The 22,073-nt window shown below is 43.9% G+C and overlaps 2 protein-coding genes and 1 long non-coding RNA gene across 9 annotated transcripts in view; 2 read left to right on the forward strand and 1 right to left on the reverse strand.

Annotated features, from left to right (window-relative positions):
- LOC106562384 (adenylate cyclase type 2) overlaps positions 1-1,724 on the forward strand; it is an 81,732-nt gene extending 80,008 nt beyond the window's left edge. For all 3 annotated transcript variants that reach the window (XM_014127240.2, XM_014127242.2, XM_045689296.1), the window contains one exon: positions 65-1,724. In XM_014127240.2, the coding sequence (XP_013982715.1) occupies positions 65-211 (147 nt within the window). In that variant the 3' untranslated portion in view covers positions 212-1,724. The remainder of the gene's footprint in view (positions 1-64) is intronic.
- Positions 1,066-9,683, reverse strand: LOC106562385 (bromodomain-containing protein 7). Of its 4 annotated transcripts, XR_001319024.2 has the most exons (19): positions 9,519-9,683; positions 8,831-9,030; positions 8,364-8,469; positions 8,131-8,188; positions 7,394-7,538; positions 7,102-7,212; positions 6,582-6,757; positions 5,567-5,693; positions 5,332-5,407; positions 5,032-5,139; positions 4,505-4,640; positions 4,065-4,167; positions 3,906-3,965; positions 3,119-3,221; positions 2,679-2,819; positions 2,197-2,337; positions 1,847-1,949; positions 1,611-1,694; positions 1,066-1,495 (listed from the first exon to the last, which is right to left on the reverse strand). XR_001319024.2 is itself a non-coding variant. In XM_014127245.2 (18 exons), the coding sequence occupies exons 1-17, from the start codon at positions 9,559-9,561 to the stop codon at positions 1,888-1,890; spliced, it is 1,896 nt and encodes a 631-aa protein (XP_013982720.1). In that variant the 5' UTR covers positions 9,562-9,683; the 3' UTR covers positions 1,066-1,694; positions 1,847-1,887. The 4 variants fall into 4 exon arrangements, 2 of the variants coding, with proteins under 2 accessions (XP_013982720.1, XP_013982719.1); XR_001319023.2 differs by having other exon boundaries at positions 1,611-1,949; XM_014127245.2 differs by having other exon boundaries at positions 1,066-1,694.
- LOC106562386 (uncharacterized) lies at positions 8,957-19,818 on the forward strand. 2 transcript variants are annotated; one of them, XR_001319026.2, is made up of 3 exons: positions 8,957-9,130; positions 9,629-9,684; positions 19,771-19,818. It is a non-coding gene; the product is annotated as an uncharacterized lncRNA (long non-coding RNA). The 2 variants fall into 2 exon arrangements; XR_006757542.1 differs by lacking the exon at positions 19,771-19,818 and adding an exon at positions 10,492-10,545.
- The last annotated feature ends 2,255 nt before the right edge of the window (positions 19,819-22,073 follow it).

Raw genomic sequence — 22,073 nt, forward strand, 5'->3', positions numbered from 1 at the left:
TGGCTGCATACATTCATCATAGTAATGTGTCTTGTTCCTTGCTTCGTGTCTGTTTCTGCTCCAGGTCACAGAGGAGACGTCGGACGTGCTCCAGAAGCTGGGCTACTCCTGCGAGTGCCGAGGCCTCATCAACGTCAAGGGAAAAGGCGAGCTGACAACCTTCTTTGTGTGTACGGACATGAGCAAGCAGCAGGGAATGGGCCTGAGCTGAGGTCTACGGTGAGCACACTACTGTGTGTGGACTCTGGGCCTGGTTGCGTATACGTATGCTGGGTTGGTGGCAGGACATCCCAGGACACAGTCTAGCATTCAGCACAGACTAATTACACGAACGCACATAAGTTAACATTCTTAGAGTAAACCTACCGGAGCACACAAATATAATCCATCTCAGTGCTTCAGTCAGCGATGATCCGGACCAGAACAAGACATGACCTTGTGGTCCTAGAGGTTATATTTCAGATTGTTCATGTTTCCAGGAATCCCTTTGGGAGATTCTTTATTGGAAATTAATTCTTACTGCAGCTGACTTGTTTTGGAGTTCCAGTTCCAACGTGTGCATTCAATTAGACTGACATGGAGGTTACGTCAAGCACTGGTCGTCGTCATACTGGATTCTAATCACCTGATATTCCTAGAACCTTGCTGGAATCATGATGCACAAAAAACATTCAGTCCGCTCTTAAAACTGAGCTGTTTATCAAGCAAATGGTGACCAAAACAATGGAGTGAGTTCTGCTGCATGTGGAGTGACAGAAGTGTATTGTACATACTGTCATGGTTTTCTAGACTAAGGGAAATGACATTGTCACAAGCTGCACCGCAGATATTGCGATTAGTGAGATGCAAGACTTAGCTTTCAGTCAATTTGTGTACGGATTCCCCTCATGCTGTTGCAGCATCGGAACCAAAACAGCAGAGAAGTTTAAACTTGCACTTCAACGCTCTGTGGAAATTATTACTGTGTAATGGACAGTGAGGTGTACTGTTTACCAATTTCTTTAAAATAAGCTTAGAACACATGCCTGATGAAGAATAAGTGCTATATGCACTACAATCAATGAGTAAAAGACATTCTGAAAAGTTTAATTTGACTGAAACAAAACATAATTGTCTTGGGAGCCTAACTCAGTGCTGTGCAGTATACTTCAGCCATAGTAGTTGTAAATGTATAGATTGCATTGACTAGCCAACATTAACCTGCAGTGTCTTATGTGCAGACAGGCAGCATATGCTTTTTAGGAATCGCTGGTCAAACTAACATTCTACTTTGTGTACCTAAACCTGCTGTCAAACAATCAACTGTCTGTTATTGTTGCAGTTAACGTTAGAATACCGTGATAATGACAATGCCATTTTGAAAAGACCCCCTGAAATTTCAGCCCGTTTGGTGGGATGGAGTTTTGGCCAGGCAGTAAATTAGCTAAGACCAATAAGAAAGAGTTCCAAACCTCTCGGCCAATAACAGCTTGTTTTCAGCTCTCCACGGACAGTCCTAGCAAAGAGCAAATTTAGCTTAGAAGCTGTTAGTCACATACTTGTACCCATAAATTATTTGATAGATTTAAAATGTCTGCATTAGACCTTTTAAGATACATTCTTCTCTGTACCTCAGAAAACTGACTTGTCCTGTGGTCTTACTCGACATCTGACTGCCAAACGAATGTGTCCATGTTGCTTTCATGTTATGCTGTCTGAGGAATAAAATGTGAGTTTGCATTTTGTACAGTTGCGATAAATTGTTTTGCTAAAGGCTAAATCCCAACTTGATTTACAAAGACAAGGAATAACAGATTGGATAAGGTAAATGACAAATGGCTTAATAAAAGAAATGCAAACAAAGAACCTTTTTGTACACTACAACAGGATGGTTGCTGTGAAATTCCGTTATACTGCGATGACTGGAATCTGCTGAACTTCAGGCACGGTATCCATCGGCTCAGCATCCACTGAAATCAAGATGAGACATAAGGGAATAGCTTTGAGATTTCAATTCATAACATTTGTTTATACACACTAACACCATTCAATACAACTTTACCAGCTCAGGGCCAATTAAAAAGGTAAGTCAGTTTTGCAAGTAGGCCTACTACTTCACTGAACACATTCCCAAAAATCAACCAGTATATGGTTAGAATGTTTACTACCCATGACCTAAATAACCAGGGAAACAAATGCCGGGTGGTTTAAGCCTACCTGTGGTGAGGTCTACGAGTGGTTCATCTGCCTCTAGGGGCAGAGCAATGCCCATGGCCCTCCTGATCCCATACACACTGCTCACATCTCCTGGAGCCACCTGACTGGTCAGTTGGGCCAGGTTACCAGTCACCTTCTCAGCTACAGGGAGACAAATGGGAAATCATATTGGAGTCCAAATAAAGATCACTGGTAGTGGTATAGCTGAGAAATGGATGGCCCAGGCATTTCTTCCATTGGAATTAAGATAGTCAAAAGGAAATAGCTTTGACAGAGAAATTCATGTTTAGTCATAACTGTTTCTGGTTGCACTATTTGTACAGGGTTCAAACCAAAGACTTGTGGGGGAAAGGTGATATCTAGTGAGCTGCACAACAATGACTTCAACTGAGATGTATTCTGCATTTAATCCAACCCAATTGAATCAGAGCCCCCCCAATAAAATAGACAGTGGTATTCCATTCTTTAAAATAAAGTGTTACCCAGCTGCAGCTCCTTGGTGGTTGGGGCTGGCAGGCAGATGTTAAGGGGCTGCTTGACACTCAAGCGTTCCCTCTGCGCTTCCTGCAGCTCACGGAGGAGCTTTGTAGTCTCATCCAACTTCTGCTGGAAGTGTTGGGTCTCTGACACACACACACACACACCATAAAGGAAGCTTGCATTGACCTGTGCAGGGTCATCTACAATGGGTTCTATTTCTTGAATCCTCCCTCTTATCTTCATAGACTACATTCAACTGGGACTGCACATGCCCTACAACAGCCCAGGGAGGCTGCAGGAGTCAGAAACGCCTCAATAATTACCTTGAGGAAGGGTTTAAGCCTAGGGGATTTAAAATGTAACTCTTTGGCTGTCAGTAGTTTTAGAATTAACTGGCATGCTGTTGGGGTTTGCCCTTTGGCCAGTTAAAGCTGATCTTTACCCTCAGAGAGGAGGTCCGGTGGATTCTGGAAGTCCAAGCCGATCACAGAGCCCAGGGAGGCTAGCCTGCTTACAGCCTGCTTGCTAGCTTCGGGTTCAACCACCTGAGGGAAAAACGGAAGGGTTAGGTTAGTAAAAGCATTTTTGTTTGGATTCCAAGTCAGCCAGCGCGGCAGTCAGTGAATCTTTGAAATTGCATTGCTGAAAGGAGAGGCATCAGCCAGGCCAGCTCTTTTCTAGTAGCTCCAGTTGATACCTCTGCCAGTCCCTTTCCAATAAAAATCAAACGAAATAAAAAGCAGCAGCAACACCCAACCAGGGAATGAGGATAAACTGGATGCTGGCCAAGCACAGCAAACAGCCAGGTATAGAGCTGCTGTGTGCTTAAGAGAGGCCTGATGCTTTTCTTTCCTCCAGCCTCTACACTGCTGTGACTGAGGAGCCATTCAGCCGCCCAACGAAGGGGGCGCAGAAAGAAAACAGACATTTCCACATCCCTGACAGAGAGTGCGTGAACAGACCTGGTCTCAGGGGCTGGTGGAGAGAGGCAGTGTTTTGAAGGGGAAATGTTCTGTGTGTTGGATCATAGCAGCTAGCTAACGAGCCTGCCATGTTGACACAGCTGGAACAGCTACGGCATGTGCAGAAGCTGTTAATATTATCCAACACTGTTGGTGGGGTGGGGCGGGTTAGCTGGGGTTCACTTCAGCTGGGTGTAGTTGACCTAGGGTGTGGTGTGTGTCCTTTATCTGCTGAGGTTGTCCACGTTTAGTGTATCTGAGACTTACCTCCATGTCCTTGTCTCTAGTCTCAGAGGTTTCTGTTGGTCCTTGCTCATCTGGACGTGTCTGGCGTGTAAGAACACATCAAGTTAGTATTGTCCAAAGAAATGTTAAAATAACCATAGCCATATAATTCCCATGCAGATACATGCTTAATGGTTGTACCTCTCTCAGGGTTTTGGAGTGTTCCCCGTTAGTCAACGCGTCCAGGAGGTTGTCTGCCAGTTTGTACATGTGCTCCTCCGATTTGGACAGGAACTCCGAGAGGCTGCAGACACAATGACAAACACATTACATCAGTGTGTGTGTATATATGCTAGTCATATTTGGTCTCCTCTCAGAAGCAGCAGTAGGGTCGTATCAGGTTTACCATGTGGTTTTAGCCTCCACCACAGTGAATCTCATCCACGCCAACAGAACCATAAAATGCCTACTCATATACAAAGCCAATGAAATACAGGGACATCTGGACTGTTATGAGCATGCTGGAATGCTCAAAGCTTTGTTTGGAATTATTTACTGTAAAGTAGGCCCTTGTAAATGTCAGATCTGGACCATAATATTACACCGTAATGTAGGGGGAGGATGAGGAGCAACATGCATACCTCTCAGATCCTTGGAGGCTGGCTTCCTCTCCATAGAAGGAGTAGATCAGGTCAGTGTCCTCTTTCCCGATGTTGGCGAAGCTCGAGTCGTAGGCGGGCGCGTAGGAGGTGTACGGACCATAGTTCATGTACGATACTGCGAGAGCAGAGATTGGATTACATTACAGCTCGTAAACACTGATGGAGATATAGGACCACAGGCTGAGAGCTCAGCCTCTCACAGAGATACATTTATAGGACTATGAAAAACAGATTTTTATAGAATCACAATCTGACATGGCTACATGACCTTATCAAATCTTATGGAAAAATAATTGCTGCCCATGAATGGATTTATAAATTGATACATTGAGACTGGTATTTATGTTGGTTGAACATTGGATTTATACATGTGTTTCTATACAAGCTCTGGGTTCAGTCACTCAGATGAAAAGAGGTTATTCAGCCACTCTTGGGAGACGATGGAAATCGATAAAAGAAAAACTTTTTAATTATTAAACCTAGTCACTAAGGCCCCTTCAGCTTACCCCGTGTGACCATGTTCCTCTTGTCCTCCTTGAAGCCCTGCAGGGTGTTGATGCCACTCTGCAGCCGGTTGGACAGCATGCCCAGCTTCACAGGGCAGTAGCCCACATCTGTAGAGATAAGAGTTGATTGAGAAAGAGGCTCATTTACAATTACAAGCTGATGATTTCATTACACTTGTTAGGTTCATCAGAAAGATAGAGTTGATGACAGTTGGAATCAATCATGGATTCCATGTTGCACAAATAGAAATGGATATAGTGCAACTAGCTAATTGCGGCCGTGACTATGACTGGACCTACCTCCAGCAACAAGTTCGACCGGGTTCAGGATTGCCAGTGTGGTGGAACCATCAGACTTTCTCCTCTCAAAGTCCAGCTACATAACCAAATAAAACAATAGTTGTATTATTACATTAGTGAACATAAATGAATATGTTCACTAAATTAGGCCATACATTTCCTATATAGTAGATGGGGTAAGAGAGCTTGGTTGGCCTAAACAGTTTAAGCCAATTCCATAGCCCGTAGCTCTCACCTCACTCTCCAGCCCTCTGCTGGACAGTTTGCCTCCTGAATCATCAATGAGCTTGCGGAGCTCCTCAAGCTCCTTCTCTGCCTGACTGACGACCTTGGACACTTCGTCTTTGGAGTCGTTGTCTTTCCTGGAAGTATTGGAGAACACAGAGTATAGAGGAGTAGGAGACTTTGAACTTCATAGGGTTTCATTGTTCAATACCAAAAAAGGATCAGCAGAAAATAGGAATTTATTTTGCTGGCAGCCATTAGTGATTACAATACATTTTGAAACAGTCATAACATCTAAATCTAATTGAGAATACATTTCATGCTATAGCTACAGTACATGTTCCCAATGAATATGCTGCCAGTATACTTTCAATCAAACTTCACATCAAATCTTAAGTCCTCATGCTGTAGTCTGTTATTTGCGACAGCATTTCAAATCAAATTTCATTTGTCACATGCGCCAAATACAACAGGTGTAGACCTTAGTGAAATGCTTACTTACAAGCCCTTAACCAACAAAGCAGTTAAGAAAATACCTTAAAGAAAACGGAATTTTCTACCCATTACACCTCAGTGGGGTTTACAAGGACAACAACTCGTAGGTTTCAGAGAGTGATTGGTGTGAAAGGTGCTGCATAGTGCTGACTGAACACAAGACCTGACACGCTCAGAGGCATTCCTTTCATTATCGCTCATCCTCCAGCCAGAGTCTGTGGAAAGAACTGATCCACCAAACACTTGGGAGAACAAGCCCATAGCACTTGGACACTATCCATGACTTATTAACATTAGTGTGTAATACTGCTTGCTTGCTTCCTGGTTGGAATCTGTGTTTGGTAAATGGCCGAGAACAGCTTCTCACAGTCTAAGCTATGAACAAGCACTGTAACCCCCATCTGAAGTCTATATATTAGTTTATGTAAATTGTGTCCGAGATCGACATCCATATATGATGACTCTCCAAGCAATTAATAACTAAAAGCATATTGTCAGTGTTCAAGTGCAGGGTAAAGTTATCACGGTACCTGGGAGTGTTTGGGGCAGACTGGGAAGTCTGGCTAAGATCTGTGGGGCTGGGGCCATCTTTACACTGGTCCATGCTTGAGTTTCCCACCTCCTCTCCAGTCTTACTTGACTGGTTGGCTGGGTTCTCTAGGTCAGCCATGAACTCAATACTCTGCCTCAGGCTCTCAAGCCTCTCCTGTGGGACAGCGAGAGAGACAAGAGTTGACTGTGTTTCACCGCAATTTACACCACAATCTGTTTTTGTTCCAAGCTCAGGGTCTTGTGATTAGTCTTCTGGGGCCCCAATTATCAACAACAAAAAAACATTGTGGTGAAAATTCATATCTAAACATTCAGGGGTATGAATATGGTGCCCTCTGCTGTTCGTATGTGGCAACTAGTGATCATTTCACCCAGGCACACAATATATGGCCAGTTTCCTATACACAGATTAAGCCTAATCCAGGACTAAAACCCATTCTCAAGTGAAGATCCCATATGTATGTGTCAAATTTACTTCTGTAGAGGCACTCCCCTTACCGGGCGGAGGATCTTCATGCCAGAGAGGAGCAGCTTCCTGGCAGCTTTGTGGTAAATGGTCTCTGGCTTGTTGTAGATCATAGCATTCTCACACATGATCCTGAAGTCCACCTGTATCAATGGAGACACACGGCAGTCAGTCACTGGACTCTGCATATGTTTAACATTAGTTTTCTATTTAATCAACACTTCAGGCTTGATTGTCAATCAATCCACTGCTTTAGAATGACAGACTAAATAAAGCTATCCTGAAAGTTATTTGTCAAGAAGGTAGTGCAGCTGACAGGTGTACCTTGAGCTCCTCTGGTGACTCGTAATACTCATTCTTGACTTTCTCCTTCATTGCGCCGAAGTCCATGGGCCGCTTGATGATCGTGGAGTAGCCAGGAGCGATGAGGTCAATCACAGGGAACGAGAAAAACGCACTTGGGTCTTTCCTACAAGAGAAAGTCAGTTGTTGCTTTGTTAGGCCTCAATGCAACATCTATTTTACCAGGTAAGTTGACTGAGAACACATTCTCATTTACAGCAACGACCTGGGGAATAGTTACAGGGGAGAGGAGGGGGGGATGAATGAGACAATTGGAAGCTAGGGATGATTAGGTGGCCTAGCTAAATAGATTGAGAATTTAGCTAGGACACCAGGTTTTTATTTTACTAGGCAAGTCATTAAGAACAAAATCTTATTTACAATAACGGCCAAACCCTAACGACGCTGGGCCAAATGTGAGCCGCCCTATGGGACTCCCAATCACGGCCGGTTGTGATACAGCCTGGAATCGAACCAGGGTCTGTAGTGACGCCTCTAGTACAGAGATGCAGTGCCTTAGACCACTGCGCCCCTACTCTTACGATAATTGCCATGGGATCTTTAGTGACCGTAAAGAGTCAGGACACCCGTTTGAAGTCCCATCTGAAAGACGGCACCCTACACAGGGGTGCACTACCCTGGGGCATCGGGATATGTTTAGACCAGAGGAAACAGGCTGCTAATCAATTCAACGACAATTTCTTAGTAACAAGCTTCACCTTTGGAGCTGTCTGATGAGTTGACTCAAGGCTTCCTGCAGTGGGGTCAGTTCTTTCTCTGAGAATGAGAGAGAAAAAGCATACGAGAGAGTGCGGGAGTGAGTTGGGTAAAGAAGACGAGATTAAGAAAGATGAATAATGGTTAAAATTACTTCATATATCAATAGAAATTAAAGGCCAAGAAAGGATTATGGAAAAGTGGCAGCCATTGTAGAAACTGGCAAGTAAGTTACCTTCCACTTTATTCAAGAAGGACGCCAGATCTGAATGGATAGGGGTCCTGCTCGCCTCCCTATCTTCCCAGTCTGTATCAGCGCCCTGTCCCTTCTTCTTTGTCATCTAAATGCACCATATAAACATGTTTGTTGACACTTCATTTATCACCTAGGAGTCAGTCTATTGGCCAAATAAACCCCTTTTTGAATTCCGAAAATCAAAAGCCACTTCAACGTTTTTTAAGTATTGGTCTCTTGGAAAAATCCATGTGGTCAGAGCTGAATTCCCCAACAGGATGGTCTCTGCTCCACTCAGTTGGTGGAGTTCATCAGACACTTAAACAAAGGTGGAGTTTAGTCAGCTAGCACCACCCATGGCATGCCATGGAATGAAATGGCAGCTAGTCTCCCCTAGACATTCCCCTCAAAAACAGTACACAAAGGTAAACATGGGCTGTAATGAAAATATGGATTCCCAAACTCACCTTTTTCTTTTTCTTGTCATCAACTGGTGACATGGTATCGATCCTTTCCTTATCCTTTTTCTTCTTCTTTTTCTTTTTCTTGTCCTTGTGTTTCTCTAAATCTGGATGTTCATCAAATGTGTTTTCAAAGCTCGAGCTTCCAGTCGTCACCTCATTTCCAGCAACCGTGAGAACCAATTTAAGTGGTCTCCCCCCGTACTCTGTAGATGGGACACATTGGGTTAACTTTATGTATAGTCCCAAATATTTGATCACCAAGTTGCTGCTGACAGTTCGCCATCCGGCTAGCTCAACTGTGAGGTATCTAACTAGTTAGCTAACTTAGCTTGCTATGTTGCAAACAACAACGTTAGCTAACGTTACCTCCCTATCTGGCTAAAAAATGTAAATTAGTATAACTTAGCAGCTAGCTAGCCATTTTAAAGTTCAATCTTTGGTTCAATGCATTTGGATAAATGATAAGACGGACAGCAATAATCGAATTAGATACCTATATTTTAACATCTGTCAATTAGATAACATTAACGAGCTCGGTACATATATGACTAAGCTAGCTGGATAAATTAGCTAGCTAACTTGCAGTGAATTCAAATGGGTGATTATGCGTTAGCTAACCGAAGCGCAAGCCTTTTAATTGTCCAAGGAATTCAACCAATACCAGCGCATTGGCGATCTAAATGTGTCTTACCTTCATATTTTTCAGACTTGTGCTTTTTATGCTTCTTTCCCATTATTTATATGGTTAGAATCTTTACGCTAGCTAACAACAATATTATTCTTTGTTTCCCCTCCTGGAAGGGATAGCAATCGATTGCAGAGTGCTTGTTTGGTGCAGCGGCGCATGTCGGCTGGAGGTAAAACCACATTATTTTTTAACCATGTGCAATGTTTATTTGTAGATAAGCCAAACCTACCTAACATGTCCAGTGTCCGTGTTGTATGTTTTTACTGTATTTTTTATTTTATTGTGTCAGAAATGGTCCCATATATATATATATATATATATATATATATATATATATATATATATATAAAATAAAAGGACATAAGAATGTATTAACTTTAGTCACCTGTAGGGGGTGTGATTAACACAGTATTGGTCTCAAGGTATTGCTAAGACTTCTAAACTGGACACCGGAATCAGAAGCAATGTAGGCCTGAAGTACATTTGTTCATTTTTAAATGTTTTAATTTATTTCACCTTTATTTAACCAGGTAGGCCAGTTGAGAACAAGTTCTCATTTACAACTGCGACCTGGCCAAGATGAAGCAAAGCAGTGCGACAAAAACAACAACACAGAGTTACACATAGACAAACGTACAGTCAATAACACAATAGAAATGTACAGTGTGTGTACAGTGTGTGCAAATGTAGAAGAGTAGGGAGGTAAGGCAATAAATAGGCCATAGAGGCGAAATAATTACAATTTAGCATTAACACTGGAGTGATAGATGTGCAGATGATGATGTGCAAGTAGAGATACTGGGGTGCAAAAGAGCAAGAGGATAAATAACAATGTGGGGATGAGGTAGTTGGTTGTGCTATTTACAGATTGGCTGTGTACAGATACAGTGATCGGTAAGCTGGTCTGACAGCTGATGCTTAAAGTTAGAGAGGGAGATATGACTCCAGCTTCAGTGATTTTTGCAATTCATTCCAGTCATTGGCAGCAGAGAACTGGAAGGAAAGGCGGCCAAAGGAAGTGTTGGCTTTGGGGATGACCAGTGAAATATACCTGCTGGAGCGCGTGCTACGGGTGGATGTTGCTATGGTGACCAGTGAGCTCAGGTAAGGCGGGGCTTTACCTAGCATAGACTTATAGATGACCTGGAGCCAGTGGGTTTGGCGACAAATATGTAGTGAGGGCCAGCCAACGAGAGCATACAGGTCGCAGTGGTGGGTAGTATATGGGGCTTTGGTGACAAAACGGATGGCACTGTGATAGACTACATCCAGCTTGCTGAGTAGAGTGTTGGAGGCTATTTTGTAAATGACATCGGCGAAGTCAAGGATCGGTAGGATAGTCAGTTTTACATGCATTTAAAAGCAGTTGGAGGCCTCGGAAGGAGTGTTGTATGGCATTGAAGCTCGTTTGGAGGTTTGTTAGTGTAACCGATGTGAAATGGCTAGTTAGTTAGCGGTGGTGCGCGCTAATAGCGTTTCAATCAGTGACGTCACTCGCTCTGAGACTTGAAGTAGGGTTTCCCCTTGCGTTGCAAGGGCCGTGGCTTTTGTGGCGCGATGGGTAACGATGCTTCGTGGGTGTCAGTTGTTGATGTGTGCAAGGGTCCCTGGTTCGAGCCCAGGTTGGGGCGAAGAGAGGGACGGAACCTACACTGTTACATTGGTGCCGTGACCCGGATCATTGGTTGCTGCGAAAAAGGAGGAGGTCAAAGGGGGGGTGAGTGTAACCGATGTGAAATGGCTAGTTAGTTAGCGGTGGTGCGCGCTAATAGCGTTTCAATCAGTGACGTCACTCGCTCTGAGACTTGAAGTAGGGTTTCCCCTTGCGTTGCAAGGGCCGTGGCTTTTGTGGCGCGATGGGTAACGATGCTTCGTGGGTGTCAGTTGTTGATGTGTGCAAGGGTCCCTGGTTCGAGCCCAGGTTGGGGCGAAGAGAGGGACGGAACCTACACTGTTACATTAGCACAGTGTCCAAAGAAGATGTATACAGAATGGTGTCGTTTGCGTAGAGGTGGATCCGAGAATCACCAGCAGCAAGAGCGACATCATTGATATAATCAGAGAAAAGAGTCGGCCCGAGAATTGAACCCTGTGGCACCCCAATAGAGACTGCCAGAGGTCCGGACACCAGGCCCCCCCGATTTGACACACTGAACTCTATCTGAGAAGTAGTTGGTGAACCAGGCAAGGCAGTCATTTGAGAAGCCAAGGCTATTGAGTCTTCCGATAAGAATGCGGTGATTGAAAGAGTCGAAAGCCTTGGCCAGGTCGATGAAGGCGGCTGCACAGTACTGTCTTTTATCGATGGCAGTTATGATTAGGACCTTGAGTGTGGCTGAGGTGCACCCATGACCAGCTCGGAAACCAGATTGCATAGTGGAGAAGGTACGGTGGGATTCTAAATGGTTGCATCAATTTCAGAACATCAGTTGTCTGGATTTGTGTGAAGGAGAAGGGGGGTGGGGGGGGCTTGGGCAAGTTGCTGCAGGGGTTGCTGAGATGTTGGCCGGGGTAGGGGTAGCCAGGTGGAAAGCATGGCCAGCCGTAGAAAAATGCTTATTGAAATGATTGATTATCGTAGATGTATCGGTGGTAATGAGGTGATTGTCCTATCTCTCTCTGACGTCATCTCATCCTCCTACTGAGTAATTTTGTATAATAATAAATGGACACTTGCTTTAGAAAGGTGAAGCACCCTAAGGTTTCAGATGCCCCTGGCCCGAACAGTCAGGCAGAGCCGAGAGGGATCCCTGACAGAGAGGAACGAAGGGTGAATGTAGCCTCTGATGTGTGAGTAACAGGCTTCCCCTCCATGCCCTCTCTGGAGCCAACTAGGATAGACAGCTAGACCACTGTTTCTCACCTATTTGTTTTTGGAGCCTCCACCCCCTCACTTTGGAGACATAGGGAGTGAATAAGTGAATTTACTCAGAGAAAATGTATAGAAATAAATGAGGTACAGAGACAGTAACTTTGACCCACTAACTTCCACATGGCAGTTGCCTGTCCCACTTTCCATTCCCCTCCTCTGTGACTTTTCACTTTGACCAGCATAAAAGGCCAACTGATCCAGGACACATTTTTACTGTACGTTTAGCTTTCCCTGAGGCAGCCCCCCAGACCATTCACTACATTGTTTACTTTACATTTCCACCAGTCCAGTCTGCCTTTAATTCTCTGTCGGACTGTCTGTGGATGCCGATAGATAATAATGCTCTAACGTGAACAAGCTTTGAAACACTGAATTGTTTTTATTTCATGTAATAACTCCTATTGTCATTATGGATCACAAATAGGAGTTTTACTTGCCCTGGCCTGGGCCCAAGACCAGTAAACTGTGAACTGTCCAAAGGGAGAGATAGCCTAAGCTAACACTTGTACATGGCTTATTATTAGGACACTGCACAGGCTTCTGCTCTGCCTCCTCTATCCCCTTCAGAGCTGTTATGCTCTGTTAAATCACCACATATTTTGCAGGCCGATGAATGACAGATGTTTTATTCATGGAGGGAAGATAGTGTGCATTCTTTGAAGCACATTCCAGGTTTTATGAAGAGGCAGAGGATGGGGGCCGAGAATCCAGTTTCTCATATTCAGAATTGGTGGAAACGAAAAGAAACAGAATTGGCCATTCCGACCATACCTTCCTTTCAGATGGAAAGGTGATTCTGAGGCTCTGATGAATGTATCATCTGTATAATCATCTATGTATAATCATGTATGGCTATCAAAACAATCCTCAACGAAATATAATTTATCTGGATATCAACACCTCTACATTTTTGTGAAGTAATCATATTTTTATATTTCAAAGTTGATCATTGAGGATTTTAGTTGTATTCTATCTGTACAGCAAAACAGTTTAGCGTTATCACTGCCCGGCCCACGCAAGCAAACACAATTTTTCTATTGCCCTTAAGGATAACCGTTTTAAGCAGTGAGGTAAATCATGTCAGTTGATTTAAAACCCATCACTCTGGTTCAGCTCAGGCTTAATACTGTCACTGTCTGATGAGTTCTGATACAGAAGCCTAAAGGAGGAGCAGTGTCCCAGCTTCTTTGTCAATAGTCTCGACTATTATCTGCCTGTGTTGTCACTCTCTATCCCTCACAAGCCTTGGGGAGAGAGAATCACTGTCCAGTACTCGGTGTCCCTTGAAACTGAGATAAGGCTCAAATCATTTAACACTGACATGTCAAATCTTCACTTTTCTTGAGGAAAGAGCTTGAATAAGCTAACATTATGGCTGAAAATCACTACCACTACACTGAATACCTATAAACATATGACAGAGGTCCTATACTTTCAGTGCATTTTAAGGGATGTACTGTAACTCAATAGAAAGCTGTATAGCGTGTGTCCCAGCCTGTACCCCTACTCCCCAGCCCCAGCTCTTATTCCCAGCCCCATCCTCTGCCTGCTTGCCTGTCTGTACTCTGTACCCCTACTCCCAGCCCAGAGAGGCCATGGGATCCATCTGTTTCATTTCATCTGTGGCTCTGCACACGCTTTGGAAGTCTTTGGACGTCTCGGGATTAAAAGGAGATCGGTTACACCGAACAGGGCTAACAAATGGCAGATGTTGTGAAATTCATTATCCCCTGTCACAACAGAGGGGCTGAGGGGACCCAGAGATTATTTTTCACATGAAAGCATGTAGCATCCTAATGGAACCATGGGAAACCGCTTCCCACTCTGTGGCCTGTATGGAATGAAAATTTTTGGTCTCCATACATTCACAACAAAAACACAAACAGGGGGACACAGAAGAGGGTTTGAAATGGTTTATCTGTCTTGCACATGGTTTGGATTTGACCAACCCATCAGCACTTGAGTTATGCAGTGTTTATATGCCACTGTATGGCCAAAATACTATCATCATTTGAAATTTAAGTCATTGGAACAATCCAGTTTCTACAGTTTTTGAATACCATAGAACCGTGTTGTAACATTTTTGTACAGACATTGGTAGTGCTTTTTTATGACCTTGGACAACCCAGTTTTATGCTATTGTCCATTGAAAATTGTCATACAGCCTCTATGTTATTCTCTATAAGCTTTTGCAATGCACTATCATCCAGGATCTCCAGTACATACAGTGGGGGAAAAAAGTATTTGATCCCCTGCTGATTTTGCACGTTTGCCCACTTACAAAGAAATGATCAGTCTATAATTTTAATGGTAGGTTTATTTGAACAGTGAGAGACAGAATAACAACAAAAAAATCCAGAAAAACGCATGTCAAAAATTTTATAAAATGATTTGCATTTTAATGAGGGAAATAAGTATTTGACCCCCTCTGCAAAACATAAGTTAGTACTTGGTGCCCAAAACCCTTGTTAGCAATCACAGAGGTCAGACGTTTCTTGTAGTTGGCCACCAGGTTTGCACACATCTCAGGAGGGATTTTGTCCCACTCCTTTGTGCAGATCTTCTCCAAGTCATTAAGGTTTCGAGGCTGACGTTTGACAACTTGAACCTTCAGCTCTCTCCACAGATTTTCTATGGGATTAAGGTCTGGAGACTGGCTAGGCCACTCCAGGACCTTAATGTGCTTCTTCTTGAGCCACTCCTTTGTTGCCTTGGCCGTGTGTTTTGGATCATTGTCATGCTGGAATACCCATCCACGACCCATTTTCAATGCCCTGGCTGAGAGAAGGATGTTCTTACCCAAGATTTGACGGTACATGGCCCCGTCCATCGTCCCTTTGATGCGGTGAAGTTGTCATGTCCCCTTAGCAGAAAAACACTCCCAAAGCATAATGTTTCCACCTCCATGTTTGACGGTGGAGATGGTGTTCTTCGGGTCATAGGCAGCATTCCTCCTCCTCCAAACACGGCGAGTTGAGTTGATGTCAAAGAGCTCCATTTTGGTCTCATCTGACCACAACACTTTCACCAGTTGTCCTCTGAATCATTCAGATTGTTCATTAGTAAAGTTCAGATGGGCATGTATATGTATTCTTGAGCAAGGGGACCTTCAGGCGCTGCATGATTTCAGTCCTTCACGGCGTAGTGTGTTACCAATTGTTTTCTTGGTGACTATGGTCCCAGCTGCCTTGAGATCATTGACAAGATCCTCCCGTGTAGTTCTGGGCTGATTCCTCACCGTTCTCATGATCATTGCAACCCCACGAGGTGAGATCTTGCATGGAGCCCCAGGCCGAGGGATATTGACAGCTCTTTTGTGTTTCTTCCATTTGCGAATAATCGCACCAACTGTTGTCACCTTCTCACCAAGCTGCTTGGCGATGGTCTTGTAGCCCATTCCAGCCTTGTGTAGGTCTACAATCTTGTCCCTGACATCCTTGGAGAGCTCTTTGGTCTTGGCCATAGTGGAGAGTTTGGAATCTGATTGATTGCTTCTGTGGACAGGTGTCTTTTTTACAGGTAACAAGCTGCGGTTAGGAGCACTCCCTTTAAGAGTGTGCTCCTAATCTCAGCTCGTTACCTGTATAAAAGACACCTGGGAGCCAGAAATCTTTCTGATTGAGAGGGGGTAAAATACTTATTTCCCTCATAAAAATGCTAATCAATTTATAACATTTTTGACATGCATTCTTCTGGATATTTTTGTTGTTATTCTGTCTCTCACTGTTCAAATAAACCTACCATTAAAATTATAGACTGATCCTTTCTTTATCAGTGGGCAAATGTACAAAATCTGCAGGGGATCAAATACTTTTTTCCCCCACTGTAATTATTTCTAAATGACCTGAAAGCATGTAATCAAATCAAAGAAAATGTTATTGGTCGTGTACACAGAATGAATGGCACATCAGTTGTTCCCTGACAGAGATAAACACTGCGAAGCAGATTAACGGTTTCTTCTATAAACTCAAAGCTGAATCCTATTCAGATGTGACAGAGATGATGGTTTAGGGTCACCATGTCTGTCAACAACGAACGGGGTTTGAAAATGTATAACCAGCAATCAGATAAAAGAGATATAAACATCAAAGAGTCGACGCCAATCGTTCTTTCTCTCCTGCCTGTCTGTCCTGACTGATGCCAATCTGTCACTGTGATGGCTGCTTTGAGACTCCATCACTCACTCAATCACAGAATGACGTTTAACTCTCCTCCTATCTACGGCCTTCACGGTGTTTGTGTGTAGCTTTAGTTTTCTGTTAGACTGTTATAAGACTGTATTACTCCCAACATTCACCATGGCGATGTCCCAATATCGCTAATACAGTCTTGAGCCACTGGAGTCACTTGATATGACCTGGCTCTGTGTTGGAAGTTCCAACTTGGAGCAAAGCACTGTACATCAATCACTATGGTGATGAAATCATCATCTACTGTAGTCTGTACTGTGTTGAATTTGTGATTATTCGCTCAAACATATTGTAAAACTAGTTTCAACAGCCAGGGTACCATGTGCTGCTACAGATAGAGGAGAATTGATGCAGAGCCGTGTTTGAAGTGCTGCATGAGGTCATTTGATATGCTGTCATTAGCATCTCCCGCTTCCCATCATCAGACCTAGTCTTTTCTGATCCAATTACTGTAATGTATATTTTATTGGGCTTTACTTCATGTTTTTGTAGTTTAACGTCTTGTGCTTTAAGGTGCTTTAACGTATTTTTCTGTTTTTGAAAGCTCCATTTCAATGGATGTGGAAGTTATTTTCTGTGTAAGTGGAGAGTACTCTGATGTGTGACTGCGGGGGAGTCTTGTTGCGGGTTGACAGTGTCTGCATGTGTATATGACAAAGAGAAGGAGGGGGAGGAGGTGTGTGTGTGTTTTCAACCAGTGATTTATGTCACTCTTGGCCTATTTTGTCTTTTAGCCTCTGAAGACAGTGGTCCTGGGGTGGGGAGAATACACAGGGGACCAGTGTTCAAAGCCTGGTGATGGTCCTCTTTCACATCCTAAGCTGCATGAAAAGTTCATATAAACTGTAAAGCAGCCATTAGGAAATGGTCTCTGAGTCTGCAAACACAATGAGAGTTTACCATCCAGACACACTGATTGGTACTGTATGAGGGGGTAACACTGTCTCTGCACTTGTTGACGTTCCACATTTTACGGGGAAGGAACTTCCAACTTTGGGAGTTAACCTGACATTCCAACCAAAGGTTGTGACTCCCAATTTGACACCCAATAATGAGAGGAGGTATTGACTCATCCCAAATTGTTAAAGATGGCAAAAATCTGTAAGGCCTATTTTATCAGAGTGAACCATTAACTGCCCCAGGGCAGCAACTTTAACAGTATCTTTCCATCTGCTATTCTAACTGCCCTAAGGGTAGTAACATCTATACCTTTCTGCAGCATTGACCGGGACTGTTAGAAAATGAGCCTACATGCTGTCCTCTAATGCTCTTACGCTGTTATAAAATTAAATCTGCCGGTAAGGAATAAATAGCCCACATGAATGTGCTTTCCAAGGCCTTGGCAGAGAGGGAGAATACCATGTGGGGACGACCGCAGTAATTGTCTCATTTCTAGACAGATGCCCACAGGTAAGAGTAATTACAGAGGCCCATTACTCCCCATCCCGTCCGTACATCTGGTCTATGTGCTTGTGTGCTGGTCTCTCGGGCAGGCGGGCCCCACTGCAGATTCAGATTGCATAGGTGTGGCTTTGGTGCGACATCCGAATGTGACACATGAAAGACAAAAGAGGCCTAGATCAACAGAGGGCGTCTCTGCCCCATTCTGCTGCTTCGGCGTCAATCTGGCAGATGCATGGGTCTGTCTGAGGCCCCGGCATCGAGGAGTGCAGCGGCTTCAAAGCACCTATGTAATCTGCAGGAACATCACAGGCTAGGAGAAAGTGACTGTCTCTCCCAGACACCCGCTCTGCTAAGAGGGCGAGTGAGACCGTAATGAAAGGCAGATAAAGGGATTGTTGGGATCGCTAGGCGCAGGCAGCCAGGGCCGACTAAGCCTCACACACAAAAAGAACATCAGGTAGAGAGGTAAGATAGTCTTTCTTCTTCTTTCCCGCTTTACTTTTTCTTTTAAGAATCTGCAGATAAATGATCAAGTCAGTTATTTTGTGATACGCCCCCAAAAAAACATGAACACAGCGAACAACAAATAATTACTCGATTGAGTCGAAAAATGGACACACTGTGATAGGTAAGGTAGGGGAATGGCGTAAATTCAGTGGTGGAAGGAAGCATGATAAATACCACAAGTTACTTACAAGTGTTGCAGTTTCTTTTGATGTGCCAGTCAGGCCTGATGTCTGCTGTCAACCACAGTACTAATCAGACAGGAACTCAGGTCTTTGTCACCTCCATGTTGTATTCATATGCCACATGCTGACTGCTGTGTGGATCCCTCACTTCATTTGGACTAATTACATCTGACTTTAAAGTGACTTCCCAGTTCACTGCAGGTTTATGTCTTATTCCAGGGACACATTGATGCCTGATGATACCAGCAATATCAAAGGCGTAGCGTAGTATAATTTAGTTTCCTTCTCCCCAGTTGTACCATGGTTTTATGATTGATAAGGGAACAATGTCAAATGTAGACCGACTTTATCTTCCCCTAGTCTCTCCCCACAGCCGCTTTGTAGCACCATGAGTCTTACAAGCAAGACTACCTTCCTCCTAATTTGGAAGGGGACGAAATTCTTGGAGAATATTTAGTGATTATAACAATTGTATGGATGGTGCATTCATTTAGGCATTGCTATAGATACACATAGGCGCTAATACTCTTCGTGTGAGACTAGCTACACTGTATATCCCATTGATTTATTTAGGAACAAGGATCCTCTCCACCTCTCTCTGAAACTCTTTTTGATCCCTAATGCTCCACATGTTTGACGTGGTGTGATGGGGGATGTAGTAGACAGCTCTGTCCCAGGAGACCAGCTCTAGACTGGGGGTAACAGCAAGCGTACGAAGCTGGAGCTGCTCAGTGGGCTAGATTCGCATGGATGGATCTGCCATAGTCTGCAGCCCCCCTCTCTGTTCCAGAGCCTGGGGACTTGTTAGCTTAGCTACCGTTTGTCTGGGCAGCTATTCTCCACTCCTATGGTAGGCCTACAGTGCAGATTTCCCTACCGTCTTGACAAGCAACTGGACTGTGCCAGCCTGTCAAAGCTCTTAATGGTTCCAGCTTTCAAAACTTAGATTGTGCAGGTTTCTTAGGTTGCCCGTTCATTCCCCATCCTTCCAAGGGTTAAGAGCTACACATATTTAGCGTGGTAGTGCAGATAGGCTTCAGTATAATGTGTCACACCCTGATCTGTTTCACCTGTCCTTATGCTTGTCTCCACCCCTCCAGGTGTCATCCATCTTGACCCTTGCCTGCCTTGACTCTGAACCCGCCTGCCTGACCATACTGCCTGCCCTGACCTCGAGCCTGCCTGCCACTCTGTACCTCCTGGACTCTGACCTTGTTATGATCTTTTGCCTGTCGACGACCATTCTCTTGCCTGCCCCTTGGATTATAATAAATATCAGAGACTCGAACCATCTGCCTCCCATGTCTGCATCTGTGTCTCGCCCTCCCAACCACCCAGTAACCTGTCTACTATCAGTGGTGGGTTTGTACAGCCTACCCCGGCTCCCCGAGAACCCGGCTTACCTCCTCCGGAGTGATATTCTGGTGTCGTGTCTTTGGCTATGCCGGATTAAGTGATATGACATGCTAACCTATAAAATTATTTCTCTAATTAATATTACCTGATTAAGCTAATCATGTAAATGTAATTAACTAGAAAGTCGGGGCACCACGGAAGAACGTTTATAGAGCCGTTATCTTCCGAATAAACTCTTAAAATACTTAGTAATACTTTACATCGATAGCAGTCAATATTAACCCTTATCTTATTTTCAGTCTCATAATGAAAGTTGTAAATTCTTGGCTATCTTCACGAACCCTGGCTAACAAGTTGAATCAGCAATACCAAATTGGGTTTAATTATTTATTTACTAAATACCTAAACTAATCACACAGAATTACATATACACAGAATAAAATGATGTCATACAGAAAACGTCCTGGTAGACGGAACCTGTATGATGGCTGGTTACACAAAGGAAAGGGGGTTGGGCTTGAATGAAAGAGCGGGAAGATTTAGGAACAAAGAAACAGCAGCTATGCTATCGTAAATACATTATCTTATGCATTCTAAATTACCGCCCATTTGGAAAAGGAAAATGCAATAAACATTTACTCTGAGCTGCGCTTCGGTAGATTGGTCGTAGATGCTGGCCGGGTTGGCCAACAGATCTTCCTGTCCTCGGAAGAATGTCTCTGGTGGTAAATTGGATACGTGGTGGTATCTTCGTCTGGTTGTTAGACTGGATCCGTCGTCCGTCCTTTCCTAGCCCCCGTCTACAGCGGCCGCTGCTAACTCAACGGCTAGGAAGTATCACTTCTGTAGTGAATAAGCTCAAAGTTCATACCATTCGCCACCAAAGCTCACGCCGAGGTTGGCTTAGTTCTGTACTTGACGTGTGTCCTTCTAACGTAGAGGCTGCAGACCTCACGTACTGGAACATGTGGTTATCTTTTCGTCAAAGGCTTATATAGTGGAGAGGGGGAAGGATGTGTTTCATCGTTTATAACCCCTGTCTCTTTACAGGGGTGGGCCACTGATCAAGCAGGGCACTTTCCTTATGAAAACCCAATTCTCTCATTTGGAAGCTAAAATGACATTTAATCTCCTAACAAACAATTTCAATATCAAACATTTCAATTGCATAACAATTCCATGTGACTCTGATAACTAGAGGGTGTATACTTTCCCAGGTACAGTTTATGTCGTCCTGTCATCAGTCATAATGTCTCAGATGACAACCGAACTGACATACATACTCATTACGTTCCCAAGCATATTTCCAACTGGTTTTATTACCAAAATATGGTTCCTTTTCCCCATTTGTTTGATGTTCCCAGACTCTCTATATTTAACACAGGCTTTTCAAGTCCTTCAGTAGGGTCAGAGAGGGGAAGGGAGAAAGGTATTTATGGGGGGGGGGGGTCATAAACCTTACCCACAGGCCAATGTCATGACAGTCCCCCCATGTTGGGTTCAATCTTGTGATTAAACTGCATGTTGTAAACCAACATAAAAATGAACGTGAGTTGTCCTGGTTGTGGATCATCGTTGTGGTCCCCATCTGGGTGTCTGCAAATGAAGAAGTCCGCTCCAAGGCTGGGCAGCAGATGTCCAGTTGGTGGTTGCTATTGCAGTCCCCCCTCTGGTAGTCGACCCGGGTAGGGTCTCTGCAAATGAAGAAGTCCGTTCCATGGCTCGGCAGCGGATGTCCGGATTGGGATCGCCGTTCCGGACCCGTCGTCTGGTCGTCCAGACTGGAATATCTTGGCAGTAACTTAGGCAGATGTTAACAACGCACACACACTCATGAAATATATCATTACATTTCCTCCCAAATGAGCGGCGTTGTGGCACTAACTGATGGTTGTATGGGGGAGTTGTTTATGGCTCTATCACTTTCTATGTGCCGAAGAAAATGAAACAAAATGAATGAAAGCATAAACAAAACAAAATATAGTTATGCCACCTTAATCATCTAATTGGACTGTATTCTATCTACGTCCATGGTCTTGGCAAAATG

This window comes from Salmo salar, chromosome ssa11, assembly GCF_905237065.1.
Source record: "Salmo salar chromosome ssa11, Ssal_v3.1, whole genome shotgun sequence".
Lineage (NCBI taxonomy): Eukaryota > Metazoa > Chordata > Actinopteri > Salmoniformes > Salmonidae > Salmo > Salmo salar.

Coding starts and splice junctions, on each gene's coding strand:
- LOC106562385 (XM_014127245.2), bottom strand. CDS start 9,561: ATGGGAAAGAAGCATAAAAAGCACAAGTCTGAAAAATATGAAG. Junction 4,168..4,504: donor AGCCTCCAAGGATCTGAGAG/GTATGCATGTTG, acceptor TTGTGTCTGCAG/CCTCTCGGAGTTCCTGTCCA. Junction 3,966..4,064: donor ACTCCAAAACCCTGAGAGAG/GTACAACCATTA, acceptor CTTACACGCCAG/ACACGTCCAGATGAGCAAGG.